Source organism: Rana temporaria, chromosome 3 (assembly GCF_905171775.1).
Source record: "Rana temporaria chromosome 3, aRanTem1.1, whole genome shotgun sequence".
Lineage (NCBI taxonomy): Eukaryota > Metazoa > Chordata > Amphibia > Anura > Ranidae > Rana > Rana temporaria.
In genome coordinates, this window is record NC_053491.1 from 31283719 (window position 1) to 31311487 (window position 27769).

At 44.2% G+C, this 27769-nt stretch overlaps 1 protein-coding gene across 12 annotated transcripts in view; it reads left to right on the forward strand.

Annotated features, from left to right (window-relative positions):
* The window catches only part of AKAP13 (A-kinase anchoring protein 13), a 423120-nt gene that overhangs the window by 305420 nt on the left and 89931 nt on the right, over positions 1–27769 (forward strand). For 8 of the 12 annotated variants that reach the window (XM_040342370.1, XM_040342371.1, XM_040342378.1 and 5 more), the window contains 6 exons: positions 2668–3032; positions 12979–13032; positions 16778–16840; positions 21436–21616; positions 25091–25199; positions 27559–27678. In XM_040342370.1, coding sequence (XP_040198304.1) covers positions 2668–3032; positions 12979–13032; positions 16778–16840; positions 21436–21616; positions 25091–25199; positions 27559–27678 — 892 coding nt within the window. The remainder of the gene's footprint in view (positions 1–2667; positions 3033–12978; positions 13033–16777; positions 16841–21435; positions 21617–25090; positions 25200–27558; positions 27679–27769) is intronic. The other 4 variants (XM_040342380.1, XM_040342375.1, XM_040342373.1 and 1 more) reach the window with 4 other exon arrangements.

The following is a 27769-nucleotide window of genomic DNA, read 5'->3' on the forward strand; positions in this document are numbered from 1 at the left end:
TACAGCGGCGTAGATTCAGAGTTAGGTCGGCTTATCTACTGATAAGCCGGCCTAAATCTTTCTGAATCTACCCAAGTCTGTTTTGAATTTGAATTTAAATGGTAGCTCCACCGTCATAAAAAAAAAAAAAAATAGCATATATAATTGATACACAAAGCATTCTAATTTAATGTTCTTAAACGTTACCTTTCCTTTTTTGTTAAATTCATTGCAACCTGGCAAGGTTCTGTACACTGTTGGTGTACAAAACACCCCCAAAAATGTAATTTCCTGCTTGTCATTGGCTTACTTTTCCCAGAAGTCTGTACTAAGGCTTCACATGTGCATTGGTCTCTGAAAAGCGGTGAGGAGGTGGTGTTGCCTCCTTACTGCCTGCTTTAACGCCTTAGACTCTGCACTATCGTGCCACACCTGCGTGCATTGCTTGCGGTTGCCGATGGCTTGCAGAGAAGCCAATTGGGGTGGCGCCTGCCGAAAGCGACAGTGGGTATAATTCTGCTGCAGCCATAGAGAAAAGCATCGGGGTTATTGAATGTGGCCAAAAGTTTTGAGACTGACACAAATATTAATTTTAACAAAGTCTGCTGCCTCAGTTTTTATATTGGCAATTTTCATATACTCCAGAATCTTATGAAGAGTGATCAGATGAATATTTTGCCTCTTTGCCATGAAAATGAACTTAATCCCATAAAAAAAAAACATTCCCACTGCATTTGTGAAGAAGGCTTCAGGGTGTGAGGAGAAGACTTTTGGAGGATGGCCTGGTGTCGGGAAGGGCAGCAAAGAAGCCACTTCTCTCCAGGAAAAACATCAGGGGCAGACTGATATTTTGCAAAAGGTACAGGGATTGGACTGCTGAGGACGGGTCATTTCCTCTGATGAATCCACTTTCTGATTGTTTGGGGCATCCGGATAAAACCTTGTCCGGAGAAGAAAAGGTGAACGCTACCATCAGTCCTGTGTCATGCCAACAGTAAAGCATCCTGAGACCGTTCATGTGTGGGGTTACTTCTCAGCCAAGGGAGTGGGCTCACTCACAATGTTCCCTAAGAACACAGCCATGAATAAAGGATGGTACAAAAACATCCTCCGAGAGCAACTTCTAACCATCCAAGAAGTTTGGTGATGAACAATGCCTTTTCCAGCATGATGGAGCACCGTGCCATAAGGCAAAAGTGATAACCAAGTGGCTTGGGGAACAAAACATCAACATTTTGGTTCCATGGTCAGGAAACTCTCCAGACCTTAATCCTTTTTTGCGAACTTGTGGTCAATCCACAAGAGACGGGTAAACAAATTCTGACAAACTCCAAGCATTGATTATACAAGAATGGGCTGCCATCAGTCAGGAAGTGGCCCAGAAATTGGTTGCCAGCATGCCAGGGAGAATTGCAGAGGTCTTGATAAAGAAGGGTCAATACTGCAAATATTGACGCTTTGCATAAACTTAAAGCGGTTGTAAACCGCATAAACTTTTTTTTTTTTTTTTTCAAACCTGCAAGGCAAAAGGCATAATCGGCTAGTATGCACCGCATACTGGCTGATTATGAAATACTTACCTCGGAACGAGGTGAAGAACACTTACCTGGTCCACGCCGAGTGAGATGTCATCTTGCTCCGGCGTGTCTTCCGGGTATCGCCGCTCCAGCGCTGTGATTGGCTGAAGCGGCGATGACGTCACTCCCGCGCGTGCGCGCGGGAGATTTAAATTCGGCAAGGTCCGGCGGCTGCCGGTCCTTTAGCCGTGGATTCCCCCCTGCGCATGCACCGCTGCAATCAGCGGCGCATTGCGAGGGGAATATCTCCTAAACCGTACAGGTTTAGGAGATATTCTTTATACCTACAGGTAAGCCTTATTATAGGCTTACCTGTAGGTAAAAGTGAAAAAAGTGGGTTTACAACCATTTTAATGTAATTGTCAATAAAAGCCTTCGACACTTATGAAATGCTTGTAATTATACTTCAGTATACCATAGTAACGGCTGGCAAAAAGATCTAAAAAACACTGAAGCAGCAGACTTTCTGAAAATGTATATTTGTCAAAACTTTTGGTCACGGCTGTACACCCCATTCCCACTTCCTCTGCAGCTTTAGCCGTTGGTGGGCGGTAAAACTGCCCCCCAACCTCAAGTCCTGAGATAAAGTCAAACAAATCCTGAAATGTACATTGATCACTCGGAGGGAATTTATTTTCTTCTCAACAAAAGTGGAGTTGCTCATGCACACACAGACTTTATGGCTTTGGTTTGGGCCCATGTGCTGTGTACAGCTCCTCTTAAATGAATGGCTGTACATTGTAGAAATCCCTGCTCTTCTTCTACGCTTTCTGCAGCACATCCAGGACAGATCAGAGCGATTCTGATTGGTCAGTGCTGGCACATCGCTCTGATCCATCCCTGAAGCTCTGCAGAAAGAGGGAGAAAAAGCAAGGTTTTTAAATCCCTGGACTGATTGTGGGCACAGGCAGCTCATCACCCCCGAAGGTAGGTACAGTGTGGATAGGGTGGTGGGGAGGGTGAAGTGTGTTCACAGTTTCTGAAAAGGAGAACCAGCCCTTTAAGTATTGCAAATAATACATTTCATTGGCTGTAACTTATTGCAGATGAGAATGTTCTCTTGTGATCTACAAGGACTTTATACTAACTTTTCTTTATGCTTTTATTCCAGCTTGAAGAGGAACAGTCTTTGTGTGATGTCTCCAGTTTGGGCTCAGATGATAATACTTCTTTAGAAAGGAACTCCTCCCATGGAAGTGACATTTCTATTCCCCGCACCTCAAGCATGAAGAAGCCCAGTGACCGACACAGTATGGACAGCAGCTGTAGCAGTACAGTGACTGCATGTGTGGAGGAGAGGGAATGTGAGCACACCGGAGTGTCTGAGATGGAAGGAGAGGAGATGGACAACATCACCGAAGTGTCACCTCATGTCACTCGCTCTAAGGGCGCCATCCGCTCTGCTTCTCCACCCAGGAGGCACAGTTGGGAGCCATGGAAACACGCCCCCAGTGACAGTGAAATTAGTCGCAGGAGGTGAGGAGCGTCATTTCTGCATGGAACATCTTTCAGACACCTATGCAAATTTTGGTGCAATTTTATAAATATGTTTTTAAATTTTGCTTTCCTATGAAAGCGTAACAATTATTAGAGCCGGTTCACACTGGGGCGAGCCGCCTGACGAGTCCCGTCCCATTCAATGCAATGGAACCGTTATAATAGGAGCGACGCAAGTTGCTCCGACTTAGAAAAAGGTTCCTGCACGACTTCCGGGGCGGCTCAGGGCGACCTGCATTGACTTCTATACAGAAGTCGTTTTGCTGGTCGCCTCTGAAGTCGTCCTCAGACTGTAAAAATGTATCTAACATTAAGAATTATATAGGGAAAACTTCTTCTATACCTTCCATCATGACCCCCCTCCATAAGATAACACTCAATTTTTTTTATTATTATTATTGAACCTTTGTCAAAAGTCTGTTATCAGGCAACATAATAATTTAACCTTTTTTGCAAATAAATGCACCCATTTTAAAAAAAAAAGAAGCAAAAATAAGCATAATTATTTTTGCATATGAACCTGCGAAGTGCAATACCCTGGGCTCCTGCAGATTCTTCCTCTAGTTCCTCATCTTTCAGCAGTGGAGCTCAAGAAACTATCAATAGACTACAAGTGTGGTGACGTCTCTTATGCTCCATTAGGAGCTACGAATCCCTCTGCCATGGTGGAAGATGGGACTTGTAGTTTTTTATTCACAACTTCCTGTAAATGAATGGGGAGGCAGTGCAGGTGGAGCCACGCACAGCTCCTCCAATTTCATTATATTTGACAGGTCGTTGTGGGAAGAGCAACCCCATAATTTAGGTAAGGGGTGAGGGAGGCGTAGTTGGCAATAGGGGAGGGGGGGGGGGCTGTACATGCTGACCATAGTTCATGTTACACCAAGAATATGGGTGAAACATGGGCCGCAAGGTGGAGTTATCTTTTTTAAATCAGAAAGCTAGAGTGAATTGTCCTATGTACATGAAGAGGGTCATGTGGAAGGCCTGAGATTGTTCTATCTATATGTTATGCATGATGGGTAGAAGAGTGCTGCAGCAATCACATTTCAGCTGACGACATACCACTAACTGGCTTTGCAGTGCTATTTGCTGTGGCTGATTCACTTTGCACATTTTTCCTTTCCCCAGAGACGTGCTTTAAGATCATGTTGTTATGCAGCTAAAGGAAAACTATATGGTGTATTTCCAATGCGTTTATGGCGGTATTTCGTGTACAGAACTGCTGCTACTTCCTTTACTGGTTATCGCCATGTCAGTCTCTGCAATTTGCACCTTTGCTGAGTGACTGTAAAAATAACATTCATTAATCAACTTGTTTTACATTAGCTTCAACCGACTCTTAAAAATGCACTGAAAGAAAAGCACAATCATCGTACAACAGTACAGGAAGCTCAACCTGCAAGTGTAATCAGCAAAAAATGGCCGATCCCATGTGGTATATAACGGAAACCATAAATAGATTTGTTTAAATCCGTATCGCTACATTATAGGAATTTTTAAATGAGGCTGATCGCCATCTTTTTTACACGCTTATTAATAAAACTAAAGGAAAATCTATAAAATTACCTTTTGTAGCTTAACCACTTAAGACCCGGACCTTTAGGCACCTAAAGGACCCGGGCAGTTTTTGCGATTCGGCACTGCGTCGCTTTAACTGACAATTGCGCGGTCGTGCGACGTGGCTCCCAAACAAAATTGGCGTCCTTTTTCCCCACAAATAGAGCTTTCTTTTGGTGGTATTTGATCACCTCTGCGGTTTTTATTTTTTGCGCTATAAACAAAAATAGAGCGACAATTTTGAAAAAAATGCAATATCTTTTACTTTTTGCTATAATAAATATCCCCCAAAAATATATATATATAAAAAAAAATCCTCAGTTTAGGCCGATACGTATTCTTCTACCTATTTTTGGTAAAGAAAAAATCGCAATACGCGTTTATCGATTGGTTTGCGCAAAATTTATAGCGTTTACAAAATAGGGGATAGTTATATTGCATTTTTTATAAAAAAATATTTTTTTACTACTAATGGCGGCGATCAGCGATTTTTTTCGTGACTGCGACATTATGGCGGACACTTCGGACTATTTTGACACATTTTTGGGACCATTGTAATTTTCACAGCAAAAAATGCATTAAAAATGCATTGTTTACTGTGAAAATGACAATTGCAATTTGGGAGTTAACCACAAGGGGGCGCTGAAGGGGTTAGATGTGACCTCATATCTGTTTCTAACTGTAGGGGGGTGGATGTAGGTGTGATGTCATCGATTGTGGTTCCCAATAAAAGGGAACACACGATCGATCACGGCGCCACAGTGAAGAACGGGGAAGCTGTGTTTACACACAGCTCTCAATGTTCTTCAGCTCCGGGGTCCGATCGCGGGACTCCAGCGGCGATCGGGTCCGCGAGTCCCGCGGTCATGGAGCTTCGGACCGGGTCGCGTGCGTGCGACGCCACGGCTGGGCTTAAAGAGCCACGTACATGTACGTTGATGTGCCCAGCCGTGCCATTCTGCTGATGTATATCGGCGTGAATGGGTCCTTAAGTGGTTAAATCTAACGTTAACACATTATAATAATTACATTTTAATGTAAAAATAACAGCTGTACCCACCGCTTGACCATCAGTGGGGTGAGGAGCCCATCAAAGCTCTTTCACCAGGTATAGCTGCGTAATGTAAATATCAGTTTTGCACCAGCTGTACTGTAGCTATTTTTTTATCTTAAATCTCTAAAGCAACCCATGGCTTATGCAATTTTCTTTCCTCGAGGAAAGAAAATCGCTTGATTCACCCAACAACACAGTTGGCATTGATGGGGGAAATCGCTCCAGCAGCGCTATTGTGATCTGCCAGCGGAGAGCCTTCCCGGCCAGAACAACACAATAATTACTTCTGTTAGCTAGAGCAGTAAAAAATCTGACAGGCTGGTTGTTACCTAGTACAAACAAATGGCAACCACCCCAACCTATAACTGGCTTTTGCAGCAAGGCGCACATGAAAGGCTCCCTCCACACCTAGCTGCTCTTAAAGGGTTTGTAAAGGTTTATTTATTTTTTAAATAACAAACATGTTATACTTGCATAGGATGCATTAAGGTGAAAAAACACAAACCTTTACAACCCCTTTAAGCTATTCATTATACATTTTGAGAATCTCCAAAGTTGAAGCACATATATATTAATAATGAATGCATGTTAATGATAGATGGATCAACTTGGGTACAACTAGCCCGCCCATAGATCGATTGAATTTTAGCCGGTCCCTCCTGAACCAGCTAAGATTCGATCCATCTATTGCCAGCTTTTTGGCTGTCTTAGTATTGTTTTATAAGAGTTTAAAGCAGTTGTAAAGGCAGAAGTTTTTTTTATCTTAATGCATTCTATGCATTAAAATAGAAAACATTTTGTCCGGGATTCAGAGAGATCGGCGCATCTTTAGATAGGCGTAGTGCATCTGTTATGCGCTACGCCGACGTAAGTTTGAGACTCTCGTACTGTATTCACAAAGCACTTGCTCCCTTTCTTGCGCCGGCGTAATGTAAAGTGGCCGGCGTAAGCCCGCCTAATTCAAAGTAGCAAGGCAGTGGGCGTGTAGTATTATAATGAAGCGTGACCCCATGTAAATGCATGGCCGAACGAACGGCGCATGCGCACGCTTGCTTAGAATCACGTCAAATTTACTCCCTAAGATACTCCAGCTCCATTCATACGACGTGAATGTAACCTACGCCCAGCCCCATTCACGTACGACTTACGTAAACGACGTAAAATAAGACTACTGTTCTGACGTTTCCGACGTCCATACCTTAACATGACTTACCCCTGCTTTATGAGGGGTAAAGTTAGACCGGATGTACGCCTTACACAAACGGCGTAGCTTACTGCGACGGGCGCAAGTACGTTCGTGAATCGGCGTATCTAGCTCATTTACATATTTGACACGTAAATCTTCGGAAGCGCCCCTAGCGGCCAGCGTAAATATGCACCCAAGATACGACGGCGTAGGAGACTTACGTCGGTCGTATCTTGGACAAATTCTGGCGCATCTTGGCAAAATTCAGGCGTATCTTGTTTCCTGAATACAGCGCATAGATACGACGGCGCATCCTTGAACTTACGCCGCGTATCAACAGATACGTCGGCGTAAGTTCTTTCTGAATCCCGGTCTTTGTGTGTAGCAGCGACCCCGGCACCTCCCTAATTACTTACCTGAGCCCCATCTGTCTCCAGCGATGTCCACGAATGTCTAAGCCATCTGGGACACTCCTCCTGATTGGTTGGTTGAGACACAGCAGCAGCACCATTGCCTCCCACTGCTGTCAATCAGGGGGCGGGGCCAGGTCAGGGCTCCGTGTCTGAATGGACACACGGAGCTGTGACTCGGCTCGGGTGCCCCTATAGCAAAGCTGCTGACTGTGGGGGCACTCGATAGGAGGGGAGGGGTCAAGAGCAGCAAAGAGGGACCCCGAGAAGAGGAGGATCCGGGCTGCTCTGTGCAAAACCAACTGCACATAGGAGGGAAGTATAACATGTTTATTTAAAAAACTAGACTTTACAATCACTTTAAATGCTTAAAACCTCTAAAATACTGCTGATAAGGAGCTAATTATTAATAGTACACATTGTCCACTTTCTGTGGTAATGTTACATTTGCAGACTTATGAGCATTTCCTTTGACTCATATTGAAAGTAATGCGGCACATACAGATAAATGCTCAAAGAAGTCTTTTCATGTAAGAAATGTAGCTGCGGATGTCCAGAATAGAAATGCCCCCCTATGGTTTCTTAACAGATTAATGGACCAATCAGGGGAGGTGCATAGATAAGGTATTGCAGATTGTTTATGAAAGATCTTCTACAAACATCTTTTTGGTTAAAGTGGGGTTCTGCCTAAATAAAAATAATTAAAGGTCGGCAGCTACAAATTCTGCATCTGATGACTTTTAAAATAAGGACACTTGCTTATCCAGGGCGCCCGCAATGTCCTTCCCCCAAAGCTGACCCGTCCCTCGGGGTCCAGGTGGAAGCGCCAGCTAGTAAGGGAATCAGGAAGTGAAGTCTTTCGGCTTCATATCCTAGCTCCCTACTGCGTATGCGCAAGTCTGCGTATGCGCAAGTCAGCTGTCCCTGCTGTCTTTTGGGACCTGTGTGTGTCTCTCAGAAGACAGTGGGGGGGGGTGGAGGAGGGGAAGGAAATGGCATAGATCGCAGCGGATACTACGGCGATCTTTTGCCGGAAGTGGGAGCAAATACCTGTATTAGACAGGTATCTGCTCCCTCCTCCCCCTGAAAGATGCCAAATGTGACACCGGAGGGGGAATCTGGACAGCGGGAGTTCCATTTTTTGGTGGAACTCCACTTTTAAAGACCTTGGGAAGTGGGGATAGTTGGTGTTGCTGGTCAGTCAAGTCAGCCCTCGACCATTTTCCTTCTGGAGAGGGACCGGTGACCACAATCCTTTTCCTGTTTTCCAAGTTATAGTAATTTTACCACCCATACACTTTGACCTACTTTCACCCTTCACTGTCATTTCTATATGGTCTGTGACAACATAAGAGAACTCTGCATGGGTGGTATTGCAACCAATGCCGGGACAAGGTCTTCTAACGCCCAGGGTGAGGATGCCAAATGGCGCCTCCCAAAAAAGGTATGAGTGTTGTGTCAGTGAGAATCCCCTCCCTCATCCCCCCAACAATTTGGAGCAATAATCTTCACACTTACCCCTAAGCATACATTTCCCTTGGCAAGCAAAATTTTTCCCCAACCCCCACCCCAGTACAAATATCCCTTCCCAACCTAAATCCTCTCCCTCCCCAATTCCCCCCTCTTGCCACAAATCGTTAATACCTCAAATTTTTCCTCTGAGCGTAAATCCTCTCCCAGCACAGATCCCCTCTCATGGCACAAATCCCCCCCCCCCAATTATCTCCCACTAGCACAAATCGACCCCCCACACCCCCTTTCTAAGAGAAATACACCCTCCTAGTACAAATCCCCCCCCTTTCCAAACCACCCCTTCTAGCACAATCCCCCAAATCCCAACGTGCCCAGGGCAGCCATTCCTCCTGCCCACCCCTTGTTCCAGCCCTGCGTGTTGGTGATACATTTTTCAATACAAAAAATGGCTGCATCAAAGGTCTATTTGTAAGTGAAAATCAACTTTTTGAAATACAATATTTTTTATAATTTTTTTTAAGAATATACAAAAATACCTGATCATTTCAGACGAGTCAACTTTTAATACATGCAAACGTATAGAATTTTGAAGTCCAAAAGTGGCAAATATAACAGCCTGAAGAGGCTCGTCGGCTTTGTGAATCATAACCTACATGAATAACTGCACCAGAATTAGAAATAATGATGGTTTATATCAGGGATATGCAGTTAGCGGACCTCCAGCTGTTGCAAAACTACAAGTCCCATCATGCCTCTCCCTCTGGATGTCACGCTTGTGGCGGTCAGTCTTGCTATGCCTCATGGGACTTGTAGTTCTGCAACAGCTAGAGGTCCGCTAATTGCATATCCCTGGTTTATATTATTAACATTAATTCAAGGCCCAGCTTTAAGGGCCCAGTATAAAAGTATTACAAGCTATCCTGAGGTATTAGAAAGGCAGATAAGAAAAGAGGAGGAGAAAAGGGTGACATGATGGATGGAATGCAAATCACCTTTATTTAGCGGCTCTTTCTAAAGCCGGGTATACACTAATGGAATTTTGAACGAAAATTTATAAGAAAATTCTTCAGTAAAAACCTATAAAAATTCTAAGTACATATAAATGTCGTTCAAAAGTAGTTCAAGATTTAACTTGCTTTTAACATTCAATTTTGAATTTAACGGATGATATCAGACCGCCTACACTGTAAGAAATGTGTGCATTTGAGAAAAAAAAAAAAAAAATTTCTCCTTTGAATTTTTTGGTCACTGTGTTTCGAAAACAATTGTTTTGACCCCATTATTGAAGAGAAAAACAAATGAAAGTTCTTAGGCCGCTTTTACATTGGGCAGTGGAGGTGGGATGACGATATAGCAGCGCTATTATTACCACCGTTATACCGGCATATTTACCGCGATATTCGGGCGCTAGCGGTGCAGTTTTAACCCCCGCTAGCGGCCGAAAAAGGGTTAATACCGCCCGCAATGCGCCTCTGCAGAGGCGCATTGCGGGCGATATTACTGCGGTTTCCCATTGATTTCAATGGGAAGGCGCGGTATAGGAGCGGTAAACACCCCGCTCCTATACCGCTCCAATGATGCGGCTAGCAGGACTTTTGGAGCGGTCCTGCTAGCGCACCGCTTCAGTTTGAAAGCCTTCGGGCTTTCACACTGAAGTCTGCAGGGCATGATTTTTTCATGCGGTATAGCAGCGCTATTTTTAGTGCTGTACCGCATGAAAAATGCCTCAATGTGAAAGGGGTCTTACAGTGTTGCATAAAATGAAGAAGGCGCCACTCTCCCAGCCAGCCACAATATTATAGACCAGCCTTTTACAACCAGGGTGCCTTCTGGCTTCTTCTGGTGTGCCTTGGCAAAATGCCTAAAATTTGCCCAAAAAATGTAATACAAGCCAGCGGGTGGGTGAAGCCCAACTTTTAGTTACTCAAAGCCAAAGGTGTTCATTGTGCGCCATTAAATCCTTCTCGCCACCGGTGTCCTAAACAACCAACGACATCATTGGTTGATCAGAAGGACATTGGGCGCCTGCACAGCATCCTTGTTTGCCCCTCCCCCGTCCCTCTCCATCAGCACTGAGGTTTCTTTATCTGATTAAGGGAAAGAACCCGAGGGAGAAGAGAAACCTTGTAATACTAGTCAGTACCAGTGTTGCTTTGGAAGAATATATCACCTCTAACGTTGGATTTCCTATGAATGTGGAATGTTATGTAAAATTATTAGTTTTGTTTTTTTTACATTTTAGACTGGGGGGTCTTGAGATTGTGCAGCATTTTAAATGGTGCATTGATTGAAAGAAGGTTGAGCAACAATGGTATAGACATCAGATCGACTTCAGTCTGTAAGGCTGGCCATACACAGTGCGAAATTTACATGATTCCCTATCAACACAGCAGACCGTGACAGAGGTATCGGCAATTGTCTTCTCCCATTTGGAGGGCAGGCAGGGGAAGCTGTGCCGCCTGGTAGAAGACAGTGATTATCGCTAGTGGCAGCTATAGCTGCCACTAGCGATAATTGTAAGAGAATTCGGCAGACTGGTTGTACCCAAGTTGACTGAACAATCACCTTGGTACATTCAGCGTGCCCGTTAACGATTCAAATCTTGGCCAGTTCCTGCTCAACCGGCCGAGATTCAAACCGTGTACGCCCTTTGATGCATCCCTTTCCCGCCCCCAGGGGCTTAATCGTAGGGTTAAGCCCCAGTGGGTCACCCCACCTACCCACTGGGGCTTAACCCTAAGATTAAGCCCCTGGGTGCGGAAAGTAATGTGTCAGGGGACCTGGCCTTTGGCGAAGAGGCTTGCATGTTGAAGCCGATCTGATGTCTATGCTATGGTGGCTGGTTTTAAGGGGAGCTGCGGTGGCTCAACGCGATTGGCACTGCGCTGACAAGCCATTCACCTCTGCAGCTAGAGGTTCGGATCCCAGTCTCGGCTACATGTGAATTGAGTTTGGTGGTCTCAGCCCGGCTCCCGGTGGGTGTGCTATGCGAGGTAAGCCTGCGCTTAGTACGCCCACCCACCTCCCACAAAAACCACCACAATTACACGCACTCGAAATTGGGTTAACATGCACGCACTTTGACCACGCGGTCTCTAAAAAAGAGAGGCGAAGGACTAACGGGGCTGGTTGAGTGGGCTAGATCCTCTCACTCCCTTATAGGGAGTCCCTCTGCCCCGTTGGGCTTCAAAGCGGAGCAGGTAGGGCGGGCTGTGTGGGAGGACCCCATGGAGAAAGGTGGCAGATTGCCTCTGGGGGAGGCCTGCCTACTCCCAACTCCTGCAGTCCGGCTCCTCTCTCGAGTACATGCACAAAATACACTTTAAAAAGAAAAAAAAATGGTGGCTGGTTTTTGGTAAGTGGTGCCTAAATATATTCTGCTTTGGATGGGCTTCTTGGCACCCTGCATCCCTCTACTTGAGTATCTCGGGAATCCAAGCTTGATATTTAGGTTTCAGTTCTTACACCAAAAATAAAAATAAATAAAAACTGTACTAGTGTATACCCAATTACAATAGTGTATACTCAGCTGTAGGGAACACGCCATGCTATGCTGGAGTTTTTCAGCATTATAATTGATGTAGTATGCTACTCATATGCAGTGATCAGTCTTTATAGGACAGTATTGTCTTACAAATCAGCCAGTCATCTGGCTCCTGTTCTGGTATTTGTTATGACATTGCTGTAATTAGTTATTTTGGCATAGATGTATGCAATGTCTTCTCTGAGAGGTCCCCCTTGTAGCTGGGTCATTCTGGTGAGCGGTTCTCAGTGAGATCGCTCCATGTAAACGTACAAGTGCGCGCATAGACAGCTCAAGATACACCAAGGGGCGCTGTTAGTCCTGGATACTAATGAGGTCTGTGGATGTAGCAATTACCACTAATGCAGAACAGATGAGGCCAGATGACTTCTGCATCAGTTGATTTAAACCGTTTTGAGCGTTGCTTTCATGTACTTGGAAGTAGTCCAAGGAGTGAGAACAATTGTCTTGTATTGTTGTATCCTAAGATGTTTGCTTGATGGAAAGTACAGTGTTGGGCTGTGCTATTGAGTGTGTTTTCTACGGTCCTTAGCTGCGTATACGGGACGATGCAAACATAAACCTCCCTTGTATTCGTTGCTTTGTTTGATGCCCACAGCCCGGCTTTCAGCTTCTGAGCCATTTCTCTTCCCTTGCTTGCTCCCATTATTTCAGACTTTTCTAAACAATGCTGATCTATCTCAATGATTCATTTTCAGTTCATTTCGAATGCTGGGGGATGTTGTAAGGAAGCCAACTGCTCACAAAAGAAGGTATCAAAATAAAAATCCGTCTCTATATGTATGTACTAACACTGTCCAAGATCCATTGTGCCCCAATACGGGAAGATATGGGAATAATGTCCTTCCACAACCCCACGTGATATAGGCTTTGATTATTTAAAGTGGAGTTCCACCCATAAATATAACATTACATCAGTAGTTTTAAAAAAATGTCATTAGTCCTTTACAAATTTTTTTTTTTTTTTTTTTAATGCCTTCAAAGTGTTGTTGCTAGGCAGAATAGTTAATCTTCCCACTTCCTGCACCTAGGTGCTTAATGCTTCCTAACCTACACCACACAGACTCCTGGGAATGTAGTGGGTGTAACTTTCCAGGAGTCTGTGCATTCCCCAGTCTCAAAGAATCATGTGACTTGGACAGCACAGGTGCTGAAACCTGATCTGACACTGCTTGTGCAGCACTGAGTATGTGCGAGATTTGCAAGGCTGAAATCCAGGAAGTCATACAGTCTGGCTTCATGATGCCCACACTTAAGATGGCCCCAGTCAATTTCTATTTTATAAAGTGTCTAAATGCTGTAACAACCTAACAAAACGGACCTTAGTTTACAGACTAACTTTACTAGAATACATTAAGCTTGTGTATTACAGGGGTATTTATATTTAAAAAGTGAAATTGTGGCCGGAACTCCGCTTTAAACAGTGTATATAATCTTAGGACCTATGTCGCTTGGCTCTTCCATTCGTTTAGAGTTTTTTTAAACTATTATTTTTTTTATATTTTTTTTAATTTAAAATGGACATTTATTGGAAAAAAAAATTCAAAAGATTTTATCTGGTATTGATTCAGCCTCTGCCCTTCCCAACAGACACTTCACTGAAGCTTACATTTTTAACATACCTGGACCTCTTGGTATTTTACAGAGAGAACTGTGATACTCTTTGCAAATTTAGTAGAACTATAGGCAAAACTTTTTTTTTTCCATTTCAAATAGACTAAGGGAGGGTTATGACCCATGTCAGTTTTTTTTTTTTTTTTTTGCCATCTGTGTCCCATTGTGGATATTTCACTTCACTTCCTGTCCCATAGCCAAACAGTAAGTGAGCGGAATTTCATGCAATTTAGGAGAATTCCATGGAGTCCCCAAGGTCATCAGAACTAGTGTCCCCATTGGAAGATTTCCCCTCTGTTACTGTTCTGAGGACAACCCAAAATTTGGGATATTTTTACTTTTAATGATGGTGTTAAACAGGACAAATAGAGAGGGTGAATCTCCCTAAGGGGTGCACAGACGGCAATACAAACCTGACAGGTACTTTAATCCCCCTCCATTCTGTCCATAAAAAAAAAAAAAAAAAATTGAAAAATTGTGCTTTAGTTCTACTTTAACAGTCAAAAGATCTTTTAAAGTGGGTCTGCAAAATGTAAAAAGCAGCACCTGCAATCCACGGACTTGAGACTCGTTCTCTGATCTTTATGTTTAAAAGCCGCAGAATGTTCCTAACCAGAACATCTGGGGGAGTCGAATGCCTGCATCAAGGGCCTTGGACTGTAGTTCCATACGCTAACCCACTACATAACTATCATGTCCTATATACAGACCTCACCCTGTCATGCGCCTGCCTTCCATCATGGAAAAAGCACCAAACCCTTTACTGGGATGCAACTCACTACTGTTGGGTTGGTGTACATTGCAGAATGGAGGTTTTCCCTTAGACCGTTCAAAAGAAAATGGCACTGATGCATGTGCTATGCATTATCGTAGTGCGAAAGTGTGAAATATCCATAAAAAGTAAGGCCCATTAAGTAGGGTTGAGGATTGCTACAGATTAAAGAACAATTACTTAGTCTTTGAATTTAAAATGTCCTCACAGTCTGGCTTTAGGATGAATAAAGTGAGAATCATTGGTTTGTATGGCCTATAATGACTCCTACTGCTGGTCAGTAATTGCTTGAATACTAAACCACAATTCGATGAAGTCATACAGAGATTGATTCTATTATCTGTTACACAAATTGTGCCCATCTGCCATCAAGGCCTCTTTTAAGTACATGGTCTTCAGTTCTCTTCACAGATTCACAGGTGCAATATTCGTCGTCTTGTTGGGTTTTACCCTTAACTTGGGGTTGGGGTAAACATGCAATGATCCTGTATAGAGGACAAGAATTGAACTCCTATGCCTACATACTGGAAAGATGGCTGACTTTGGCCCCTTTCACATGGGTTCAGGTCCGCCTGCCAGTTTTTTCGGCGGACCTAAACGGCGCTCCATACAAGTCTTTGGAGCGTCGAATGCCAGCGGTGACCATGTCCACTGACATTCGAGCCGCTAAAATCAGATGTATGGCGATATGTCGCCATCCGTCCTAGCAGATTGGGTGAGATCTGATGAAAACGGACATGCTGTCCGATCTCTCCATAGACGAGCAGCGGCGCTCGACAAGCCTCTCACCCGCTCAGTAAGCAGAGAGGGACCTGTCATCCGCCGGCTCAGCGGAGATAAACGGAGAGATCTCCCGCTGAGCTGGCGGACACCGCTGACGGATCCGCCTCGTGTGAATGAGGCCTTAGTTGCCAAATATTTGAGCCACTTGCATGGCCGCAATGTTTATCATAGATTTGGTTTATGAGCATAACTTCTGAGTAGCCAGATTAACTCATACATGGTACTTTTTTTGAATTTGTGAGATAATTTTCCCCCTGGCAATCAGGAGAGGCCATGATAAGTAAAATAACAGTTAAAAATAATCTAACCACATCTACTAAAAGAAAACTAGACACAGTTGCAAAAAAACTGAAACAACCCATCCCCCTCCGGTCCCTGCTGCACGACTTCTGGGATGGATCAGAGTGATTCTGATTGGTCAGCGCCAGCATAGAGAATTGCTCTGATCTGTGCCCAAATTCCTGCAGAAAGAAGGTGGAGAAGAGCAGGGATTACAAATTCCCAGACTACTGCACCTGCTGCATGGGCAATGACAGCTCGTTACCCATGGTGGCAAGGACTTGGTGAGCTGGGGAGGCTTGTAGGGTGTTTCATTTTTTCTAAAAAGGGAAACTAACTCTTTAAAATACCTAACAAAAATTGCCAACAAATGTACCTTTGGAAGATTTTACATTTGTGTAGAATTGTGGTTCTCAGCTCCCTCAAGGCCTGTGTCAACGGGCTTTGGGCTTGCATTGAGGACATCCATTTTGGATGCTTCTGAGATTATTCATTGACGGTTGGTTTGACCTGTAGCTTCTGACCTGCTTCAAATGGGTTTTGCATTCACGTAGAAATTGGTCGGGAATTTCCTCTTGAACCAAAGCCCCTTGGCGCAGGCTCTTATAGTGACACTACCATATAACAATAGATGCGTTTTCTGATATAGATGGGGTTCATTCACTCCAGATGAAATCTCATGTACTTTTGCTCCAAGTGAATCTGAAATGCATGTCTGGTTGTGGGAAAAAAAAGGTCCTTCATGGTACATTTACGGTGGGTTGACCTGCAGTTTGCTATTCAAATAATTTTCTTGCTAAAATGCATGTCCACATATGATAACACCAGTTTCTCTCTGGTTTGAACAAGCCTATAGGAGCATACACTGCAAAAATTGTTGCCATTCTCATTGGATCAAAATAGCATTTGACTTATGACCCTTTATAGTTTTCACTTTGCAGAATTGCTTTCACCATATCCGTAGCAATTAACTTCTCTTTAGCTGTGTTCCCATTTCCATCAGTTAACATTTCACATTTCTTTTCTGTCTTTCTGGTGGCTTTTCTCAGTATGAGTTGGTGTCTCTCAACTGTAAACTCTACTGCTGTGGGTGATGACATTAATTGTAGAAGGTATAGTATCTGCAGGCCCGTAAAAAGGTGGAATTGCATCATAACCTGCATTGGGTGCTTTTCCTTGTGCTTGGAATGAATGCTTCTGCTTTGTTACTGCTTGCCATTTCTCTGTTTCCTATGCAATGGAAGTGGCTAATGTTGTATTTATGTGAGCTGCTTATACGTTCACGAGGATACAAATGCATTACTGGTGTGTGCATTGGCCTCTTGTATAAAACCTTTAAAGTGCTTGCAAACCTCTGGAATGAAAAATGAACGAATCATATCCCTCTATAGCGTGTACTAGCCTCAATCCAAAGCGCCTTGTATGGTTCCTATCTGCTCTGCCTTCACTCTGCCATCTACATGAGTCACTTCTGACAGGTTATGCCGGTCTTCTGACGATATGGTTTCTCTATCAGATAGGGCCTGGCCTTGACTGCTCAGGCGCGGCGCCTGCGCAGTCGGAGGCTACGGAAATCTCCGAGCCCGAACAGCTGTTTGTCAGCTGTAAACGAAGCAATCGCAATGAACACTGCGCTTGCTCCAGACCCGATGCTTGGGGCTGGTTAAACAAGGCCCCTCCGCTCGCTGGTTGTACAAGCCCCCTCCGCTCACTCTATACAGCAGGGATAAGCAATTAGCGGACCTCCAGATGTTGCCAAACTACAAGTCCCATGAGGCATAGCGATATTCTGACAGCATCAAGCATGACACCCAGAGGCAGAGGCATGATGGGACTTGTAGTTTGGCAACAGCTGGAGGTCCGCTAATTGCTTATCCCCGCTATACAGCAAGGGGCGGATACTTTTCTCTAAGGGGCGGATATGCTTATAAGAGGCCGCATGATGGCCACTGTGTTAGTGTTTTTTGGGGGCATGGCTTTATCAATAAACTACACTTCTGCGGGGCGTGTTTACACAACTCAAGGGCTGCCCCTTGCTGTATAGAACGAGCGGAGGGGGCATATAAAACCAGCCCCAAGCAGCTGTTCAGGCTCAGAGATTTCCGTAGCCTCTGACTGCGCCTGCGCAGTCGAGGCCGGAATCTTAACAAAACACCGGCACCACAGGATCCCAGGGGATGTGTGTGTCCCCCCCCCCCCCCCCCCCCCCCCAGCACACAGCAGGTGAATAACCGCATCAGCTGTGCATGTTTTTATATGAGACTGTGTAGAGCAGGGTGAGTCCACTCTCTCCACTCAAGTCTCGGATTACACCAAGTTCAGGGCTCTATGCTGTACAGCAGGGGTAGGCAACATGGGGCAGAACTACAAGTCCCATCATGCCTCTGGGAGTAATTGTAACTGCCAGCCTTGTAATGCCTCATGGGAAATGTAGTTCTGCAACAGCTGGAGGGCTCCAGGTTGCCTACCTCTACTGTACAGTACAGTATGTGACTTCAGATCCCCACCAACAAACAAATGCACAACCTCTTATGCTTGGGAGTGGACCTCAGAAGTGAAAGTTGCCTAGATTCCCATTATGGCCTTGCCCTGTTACAACTGGGGGAAGTCAATATACTCTAAAATCCTGGACCAAAAACAGAGGGTGTATCAGCCTAGCACATTATCCTCAAAGCATAAACCTTCAAGCAACGCCTCTGCTTTAAAGAGGTGAATGTTGGTTCATCCCATAATGCTCTGCTACATAAAGATGGCTGATGCAGCGCAGAAGTACGTTGTTGCTCTGTGATGATTGTATTCTTCTTGCAGTATGATATATGCCAAGTGTGTACTGTCTGCTGTGCATATCTCCTGCATTGCTAAGTGTTTTGTTTTAAGCCATTGTTAATAGTGCAGCTTATGCTATCGCTTGTTCTCTGTCGGCTTAATATATTATTGTCATTTGTTGGTCCTTTTTTTGCCTTTTTTCTTTTACGGCTTCCTTGGTGAAGTGACCACTTAGGCCCCGTACAGACGAGCGGACAGTCCGATGAAAACGGTCGGAGATTTCTGTCTGATGGTTGTACACGCCATTAAACAGAAATCCGCGCGGACAGGATACGCGGTGACGTAGCCGCGCCGTCGCAGCGACGATGACGCGGCGACGTGCGCGACCCTGGAAGGTCAATGCTTCCACGCATGCGTCGAATCACTTTGACGCATGCGAGGGCTTTCGGCCGAGCGGACATGTCCGGTGAATCGTACAGACGACCGAACATGTCCGACGGACAGGTTTCCAGCGGACATGTTTCTTAGCATGCTAAGAAATTTTTGTCAGCTGGACAAATGTCCACTGGAAAACGGTCCGATAGGCCGTACACACGACCGAACATGTCCGCTGAAACTGGTCCACGGACCAGTTTCAGCGGACATGTTCGGTCGTGTGTACGAGGCCTTAGAGTTAGTTTATTAAACATCCTCTTCAGTATGGCACTGATGAGGATTATTTTTTACTGTCTATTCGGTAATAACCAATATGAACATATCATAATAAAATTAATATTGCAAGCTTTTAAATTTAAATGGCATTTATTGCCATAGCAAGATGGCTAATGCAGTGTAAACATTTCTTTGTTTTGTGTTAAAGGGGTTGTAAAGGTAAAAAAAACAATTCCCCTAAATAGCTTCCTTTACCTTAGTGCAGTCCTCCTTCACTTACCTCATCCTTCCATTTTGCTTTTAAATGTCCTTATTTCTTCTGAGAAATCCTCACTTCCTGTTCTTCTGTCTGTAACTCCACACAGTAATGCAAGGCTTTCCTCCTGGTGTGGAGAAAGCCTCTTGAGGGGGGAGGGGGCGAGCAGGAGTGGAAGACACTCTCTACTTTGCAGATAGAGAAAGGAGCTGTGTGTTAGTGGGCATCCTGACACTCCTGCTCGCCCCCTCAAGAGGCTTTCTCCACACCAGGGAGAAAGCCTCGCATCACTATGTGGAGTTACAGACAGAAGAACAGGAAGTGAGGGTTTCTCAGAAGAAAAAAGGACATTTAAAAGCAAAATGGAAGGATGAGGTAAGTGAAGGAGGACTGCACTAAGGTAAAGGAAGCTATTTAGGGGGGAAAAAAATACCTTTACAACCCCTTTAACGGCCATTTATGTGGAGGAGCAGTAGCTTAAAAGTACACCCCACAGTTAACCACAGAAATTTGTATTGAGTCATAAAACTATCTAGCCAGTGTTGCCAACCTCTTGCAGCATTTTTTACTGACAAAACATGGAAAATTTACTGACGGAGCACTTTTTTTTTTTTTTTTTGCTTTCCGACAACCTGAAAAATGACAGAAATCCTATTAAAAGCTAAGATAACAGATATTTAATAGACCACTTGACTTCTGGAAGATTTACATCCCAGGCCATTTTTTGCATTACTTTTAACTGACAATTGCATGATCATGCAACGCTGTACATGTGTTATATGTTCTATAATTTCACCCCCCCCCCCCCCCCCACCCAAATAGAGCTTTCTTTTGGTGGTATTTGATCACCACTGGGTTATTTTTTGCACTATAAAATAAAAGATACCGAGCATTTTGAAAAAAATATATATTTTGTTTACTTTCTGCCATAAAACGTATCAAATTTTTTATTTTTTTATAACATTTCTTCATAAATTGAGGCTAATATGTATTCTGCTACATATTTTTGTTAAACAAAAATCCCACAAAACGTATATTGATTGGTTTGTTCAAAAGTTATAGTTGTTGATTTACTAAAGGCAAATAAGTTGCTCAAGAGCTTAGTAAATGAGCAGAAGCTCTGCTGACTTCCATCATCCAATCATGTGCAAGCAAAAATTCAGTTTTTTTATTTTCTTTGCATGTGATTGGGTATTTTTTGGCAAAGTGACGCTTTACCTCATTTACTACACTTTTGCACTTTGCAAATTGCACAGTTTATTTACCTTTAGTAAGTCAACCCCTTAGCATCTACAAATTTATGGTGTGTGTATTTATACTGTAGTAATTTTTTTTAATGCTAGTAATGGCGGCGATTTATAGCGGGACTGTGATATTTCGGCGGACAAACGGACGAAGACACACTTGACACTTTGTGGGGACCAGTTACACAATGCAGTGATCAGTCTTAAAAAAATATACATTGTCACTGTACGAATGACACTGGCTGGGAAGGGGTTAAACCTCTAGGGTGATCAAAGGGTTAAATGTGTGGCTAACCAGTGTTTGTGTGTGTGTGTGTACTGTGTTTGCTGCTTTCACTAAGGGATGTGCTGGTTTATATTCCCTGCTTTGCAGGGAAACAAAAACCGGCACATCACAGTTGACAGGACAGAGGTCTTCCTCCTCACCGATCAGCAGGCGCTAGCGGTCATTCATTGGCCAGCACCCACTGATTAGCTGATCCCCATACTGGAAGAGCAGACTCCTGTATATATTTGTGATTCTGCGCAGCCAGCCCACCCTGTAGCAGTAAAGCTACAGTGCACGGTCAGCAACTGGTTAAACCATATAAACGCTGCTCTGCTTTTCTTACAGCATTCGCTGTGACTTTGTACACATGTGGCATCCGCAAATACTGAGAATTCCTTTTGTAACTAACCTGCCTGCCTGCTATTTTGCTAATACCGTTCAAATGTGACCAAGCTCCACGACAGCTTGGCAATAAAGCATTCATTTTCATATTGTGAGCATTACTCTTTGGTTTATGTTTAGTTACAGCCTAGAGGGTCTTGCCGGCAAAATCGACGCCGGTCATGAGTCTTCATCTGTTGTCTCCGGGACCCTGACTGCTCCGTCGGCTTATGAGGGAGAGGTTCGTAGTGGCTCTTCACTTTCGTTGTCTGAAGAGAAAGCGGAGTCTGATCCAAGAAAGAGCACAGCTTTACACCATGAGGTAGGTTTGTTCATAGAAATGCATAATATTTAACTGCCATGTACTTTCAGCATGGAATGTCCAGTCTCCCGTTTTGATTTCCAAACTCTGTTTAGAAAAAAAGACACGTTACAACCACAGTTGCATTCCTTTTTTTTTTTTACTTGTCTTGGCAACTGGTCTTGTTGGCAGCATCATGAAGGGGAGGCATGATGTGGTTCATCTGTTCTAGAACAGCAATCTAAGGGCTCTTTTACACTTTCTACAAAAAGCGCTCTGAATGCCAATCACAGCCCCTGTCACTAAATAAAATGGTAACCTTGCAGTCCTGTTCACACATTGTTTGCTTTGCTTAAAAAAAATACCCCATGTTGCTTTCTTGGTGCTTCAAAGTGTCTCCAAAGCTTCCATAAAAGTCTACAACACTTGCTTACAGCACCTGAAGTTTTTGAGGGTCTTTTATTCAGCATTAGCTTTGCTTTGTTTTAGAGGTAATACAGGTATGAGATGTCCCAGAATGCACTAGGAAACCAACAAACTGAAAGACTTCATCAGCAGTCACTTCTGATTCGTGTGTGTGTATGTATGTGTGTATATATATATATATATATATATATATATATGTGTGTATATATTTTCATTCTGGAAGTGTCTGGTGCAGGTGTCACATCTGCGGTGCAGTTTGGAGCAGGAAGAAGGTGAGCGGGTCCGTACTGGAGTGGTGCAACTAGCAGACGTGGTGTGCCAAATGGGAATGCTATAGTGGAAGGTGAGCGGGGACCAGAGAGAGAGGACTGAGCAGCAGAGGATCAGTAGAGCTAGGGAGCCAGAGCAGGAGAAACTAGCAGATGTCACACGTGGTGTGCAATGCACGAGCAAAATAGCTGGAGGTCAGTGGGGACCAGAGAGGAAGGAGGATCCGCAAAGCTGGGGGTTATTACTGAGCAGAGGACCTACTGAATGAGGGTACTAATAGGAGTGGAGCTTGGCCACTCATGGAAATTGCCACTTGGATCTCCCTCTCTATCAGCAACCCGGAAACAACCGATCTGCCTGCTACAACCTCCTGCATCCGCACTCCTCCTGATAGCAGACCTTACCGAACATGACCCAGAATAAAAATTAGCCGGCAGAGCCCCACAAGCTGATAAAATTCTTGCGTGGGGGGACAGACAAGATGACACCAGCTATTTAGACAGAGCAGCGCCGACATCCTCGCAGCATGGCTCTCGCACAGCAACAGCTGCAGAGACCATGGACTGCTCTGCGGGACACCCTCACAGAGACAGCACTAAGAGGGCAGAACCCCCTCCACATGTTTCTCCATCTCACCAGGGGTCAGTAAGCAAAAAACACTTTCCAACCAAGCCCCTACTGCTGACATTGACCCAGACTCTGAAGAGGAACAGGCTACCACATTAGCTGCACTGCCCTTCTCTGATAACCCTGTATCTAAAAAAAATACACTCAAACATACAGTACAGACCAAAAGTTTGGACACACCTTCTCATTCAAAGAGTTTTCTTTATTTTAATGACTATGAAAATTGTAGATTCACACGGAAGGCATCAAAACTAAATATAAAAATAAATAAAATATATTTCATATTCTAGGTTCTTCAAAGTAGCCACCTTGCTTTGATTACTGCTTGGCACACTCTTGGCATTCTCTTGATGAGCTTCAAGAGGTAGTCACCTGGCGCAGCACCCCATCACACTCCTTCTTGGTCAAATAGCCCTTACACAGCCTGGAGGTGTGTTTGGGGTCATTGTCCTGTTGAAAAATAAATGATGGTCCAACTAAACGCAAACCGGATGGAATAGCATGCCGCTGCAAGATGCTGTGGTAGCCATGCTGGTTCAGTATGCCTTCAATTTTGAATAAATCCCCAACAGTGTCACCAGCAAAGCACCATCACACCTCCTCCTCCATGCTTCACGGTGGGAACCAGGCACGTAGAGTCCATCCGTTCACCTTTTCTGCGTCGCACAAAGACACGGCGGTTGGAACCAAAGATCTCAAGTTTGGACTCATCAGACCAAAGCACAGATTTCCTCTGGTCTAATGTCCATTCATTGTGTTCTTTAGCCCAAACAAGTCTCTTCTGCTTGTTGCCTTTCTTTAGCAGTGGTTTCCTAGCAGATGCTCCGCCATGAAGGTCTGATTCACACAGTCTCCTCTTAACAGTTCTAGAGATGTGTCTGCTGCAAAAGGTGGCTACTTTGAAGAACCTAGAATATGAAATATATTTTGTTTCACACTTTTTTGTTATGTATAATTCCACATGTGTGAATTCATAGTTTTGATGCCTTCCGTGTGAATCTACAATTTTCATAGTCATTAAAATAAAGAAAACTCTTTGAATGAGAAGGTGTGTCCAAACTTTTGGTCTGTACTGTATGTTCCTCTCTCTCCAAAGAGACCTTAGGAAAGACCTGAACAAATCTATGTCTCACATGCAATCTCAGATCGATGACCTGGGCAATCGCACAGATACTCTTGAACACCAACTGAGTAATTATGCCACTGCCTAGAACGAATAAGTTGATTCTCATCAACATCAAGCGGAAGAATTAAAACGCGTCACTACCAAATTAGTGGACTTAGAAGACTGCTCTCGCAGAAACAATCTTAAAATCAGGGGCATTCCCGAGAAAATCTCCCCTACAGAGCTGACCTCTTATCTCCAACAATTATTTAAATTTCTGGTCCCCTCGCTCACCACCCTTGACCTCACTATTGACAGGGCACATAGAATCTTTAAACCATCACACATTCCAGCGGAAAAAAAACAGATGTGTTAACCTGTCCATTTTTTCCACGTAAAAGAACACATACTCCTGTCCGCTAAAAACATAGCGTTCACAGAACCATACACAGCCTTGACAATGACTGTGCTAATAAGCTGAGGATCTGCTGAACAGAAGTACTAATGAGCTGGTGGTCTGCTAAACAGGAGTAGTACTAAGCCAGGGTTCTACTGGGCCCCTTTAAAACAAACAGAAAATCAACACACAGGGCATTTGCCAAGCTTCATTAGATCTTCAAAAAACATCACCAATGTATTTCCAAAACATAACACATAAAATAAAGCATGTTGAAGCAATAGGTGCTTTAACGTGTGTTAAAGTTGACGCAAGTGTAAATGAGTCCTCACTGCTGTTAAGTTGTTCCTCCACGGACAGAGTTCTAGATTGGTTCTCATATAGATCATATAGATCTGTGAAGTCTGGTGGACTTTGTTGTGGTGTTTATTCAAGTTTTGTCCTGTGCTGAACCCTAGTAAAGGGGGAGTGGCGTTGCCCCCAAAATGCATTGGTTGTTTTTATGACTTTTTATATCAACAATTTTGGACTGTTTCATCGGATTTTGGTCAGGGGTTCCTCTCTGTATTTCTGTTCATGTAAGCGTCATTGAAAATATTTTCTCTAGTTGGAAGTGTTGATAAAAAAAAATGTGGCTTTTATAGACTTATTATCCATTCTTCTTTTACAGGACCGTGAAAAGACCCCCTGTCGTGGGTTTGTTTACCCCAGTCCAGGATTTGCTCCTCACCTGACAAAATCCATGTCACTAACCACTATCAGCAATCCCCTGGTGGAAAGTGAGTGATTTTGTGTGCCCTCTGTGTGTCCCCAAATGTTACTTCAACCAGCCACTCTCGTTTACAGGTCCTGAAAATGTGCCACAAAGCTGCTTTTTGCAATAATAAACAGCCACCATAGATCTGGGAAAGGGAAGCCTTTGCTAATTGCTAGATTTTACTAGACAGACCCATACACATCAATTAACACTGAACGTTATGCTTACTAACCTACCCATCCGAGGCATCCAGCATGCAAGGTTGGGTTTGTTCTGAAGATACAGTAGACATCTGTTCATCCCAAGCATGTTTAATTTCTTTTCCTCTGACATTTTTCTTCCATCCCCTCAACTGTCAATGTCACATTTGTTCTTAAATTCCTCCTTCTCTGGGGAGCTCCTCTGCTTCTCATGAGTTCATATTGTAAATGTAAGTTCTGTACAGTACTCTACCATGTAACAGGCCTTAAAAGAGATGTATGTTTTTTTTTTAGAATCATACTTGCCTAGTTAGGTGCTGCAATGATCCGATGCTGCATCTGTCCTCCAACACCTCTAATACTGAGAACCGAGCAATCAAATACTGCCAATCGCACAGTTCTCACAGCTCCCCAAGCCAAGAGTGCCTGACTGTTTTCTGTTTCTCCTTGTGTGAAAATCAGCGTACTCGTAGTCCATTGAATCTTCCCCCAGCTCTCCAACTAACAAACCATGCAGAGGTACAGGCAGAGAGCTAGGGGAAGAGATTGCAGAAGCTGGACATTGTACTAGCCATCCACTGATGGTGATTGCAATGCTTTGCAGGCAGGAAAAAATGCACCTTTTTTTCCCCCTGCAAAAACATGTGCAGCACCTATTGTATTTTTATAAAGGGTAACCTAGCCTTTAAGTCACTAAAGATAGAAAGGGTCTGATCTAATGATGCATTTTTAAGATACCTTCTTTGCAAAGCTTTGAAAGAATGTTCTTTAAAAAAAAAAAACATTTTAGTTAAAGCTAAAGCCATGTTTGCTGAAATTGGGAGGATGCCGCCCACCTTGGCATCCTTTAGATCTAGCCAATCAGAGTGCTTTTATGTGCCCCTGATGCTTTCAGAAATATGGAATCCCCATTCCTTCAAAAGTTTCTGGCCCCTGTTTGTCTATGCTGCCCACTGCTGTGGGTGCTATGCCAAACACTGCATCCCTTCAGTTGTGAGCATTCATAGCCACCTGATTACAATTTTGTATCCACCTGTGGGTTGGACACCCCTGGTTTAGAGGGAGGTGTGTCCATTCCCTCCACTCAGGTCTCAGATTACACTCCTTGCTCTATGCTGTGCAGTGTGTGTGATATCAGATTCCCACCTGTTAGAGCTGTGCCAATTCTGGACTTTGTTGAAGAGGAGAAAGCATACCTCCCAACATTTCTAAAATCCATAGAGGGACATTCTTGTTGATCGGGGGGGGGGGGGGGGTGGTTGGTGATCAAAGTTGTTGAGCGGGGGGGGGGACAGCCACGGATCGAGGTTGTTGGGGGGGGGGGGGTTGGTGATCAAAGTTGTGGAGCGGGGGGGGGGTGACAGCCACGGATCGAGGTTGTTGAGCGGGGGGGGGGGAGGCGGGTGTAAGAATTGTTGAGCGGGGGGTGGGTGATTGCCGCAGATCGGCAGAAGTTGTGGAGTAGGGGGAGTGACGCGCGGATTGGTTCTCTCTTACTCTCTCATCTGTACACACAGCCAGTCGGATCGCCTCTTCACTTCAGCTGCCGCAGTCCACACACTAGGCTCCGGTAAACATGTCTCCCCTTTGACATTTCTCCTTCCTGTGCGGGATAATTAACCCCTTCGCGGGACTGCGGGAACCTGCAGTCTGTGCGTGAAGTTCCCGCAGAATCCGGGCGGGTTGGGAGGTATGGAGAAAGTGCTGCAGCCAAACGGGTACAATATTCAGTATGTTGGAGGATTTGTTTCATCGGTGTGTATCACCTGAGACTATTCACTCCAGTGGGTATACGTAAGAGTTTACAACCACTTTAAAATTAGCTGCAAATAGTTTTAATTCAAAATAGGAAATGTTGCAAATTGCAGTTACAATACTTACCAAGAATTAGGCAGGTGTTACCTTCACGCCCTTGACATTTAAATTTCATGAATTCAGCCCACCCATGCCCCATATATATAGCATGATGGGCAAACCTTGTATACTAGATACAAGATCCATCTTTTTTGTAATTGGCACCTCCATCTGAAGAAGTTGTGGATAGATCCAGATGAAGGATGATGATCTTACAGTTGACATTCATGTAACTCAGTCTGCTCCCTGCTTCTGCCTCCCTATTTGTTTTTTCTTTCTTTGTTTCTATTTGCATGCTCTAACGTCTGCTGTTAACCCACTTCTCAGTTCAGACCCGGATGCGACCAAAGAGGCGAATCTCCTTCTCCTTCAACATTTCTCCGCTTGTTCCTAAGTCTAAGCATGTCTTTACTGTTGGTTCCTCGTCCAGTGATGACGAGTCGGATAGTAAGTAAACGCTGCCACAACGCTGCACTGTATGACTAGGATGTCCACACTGCCATTCACAGCCTTTGCTGCTTTGCCTTGCTTATGTCCG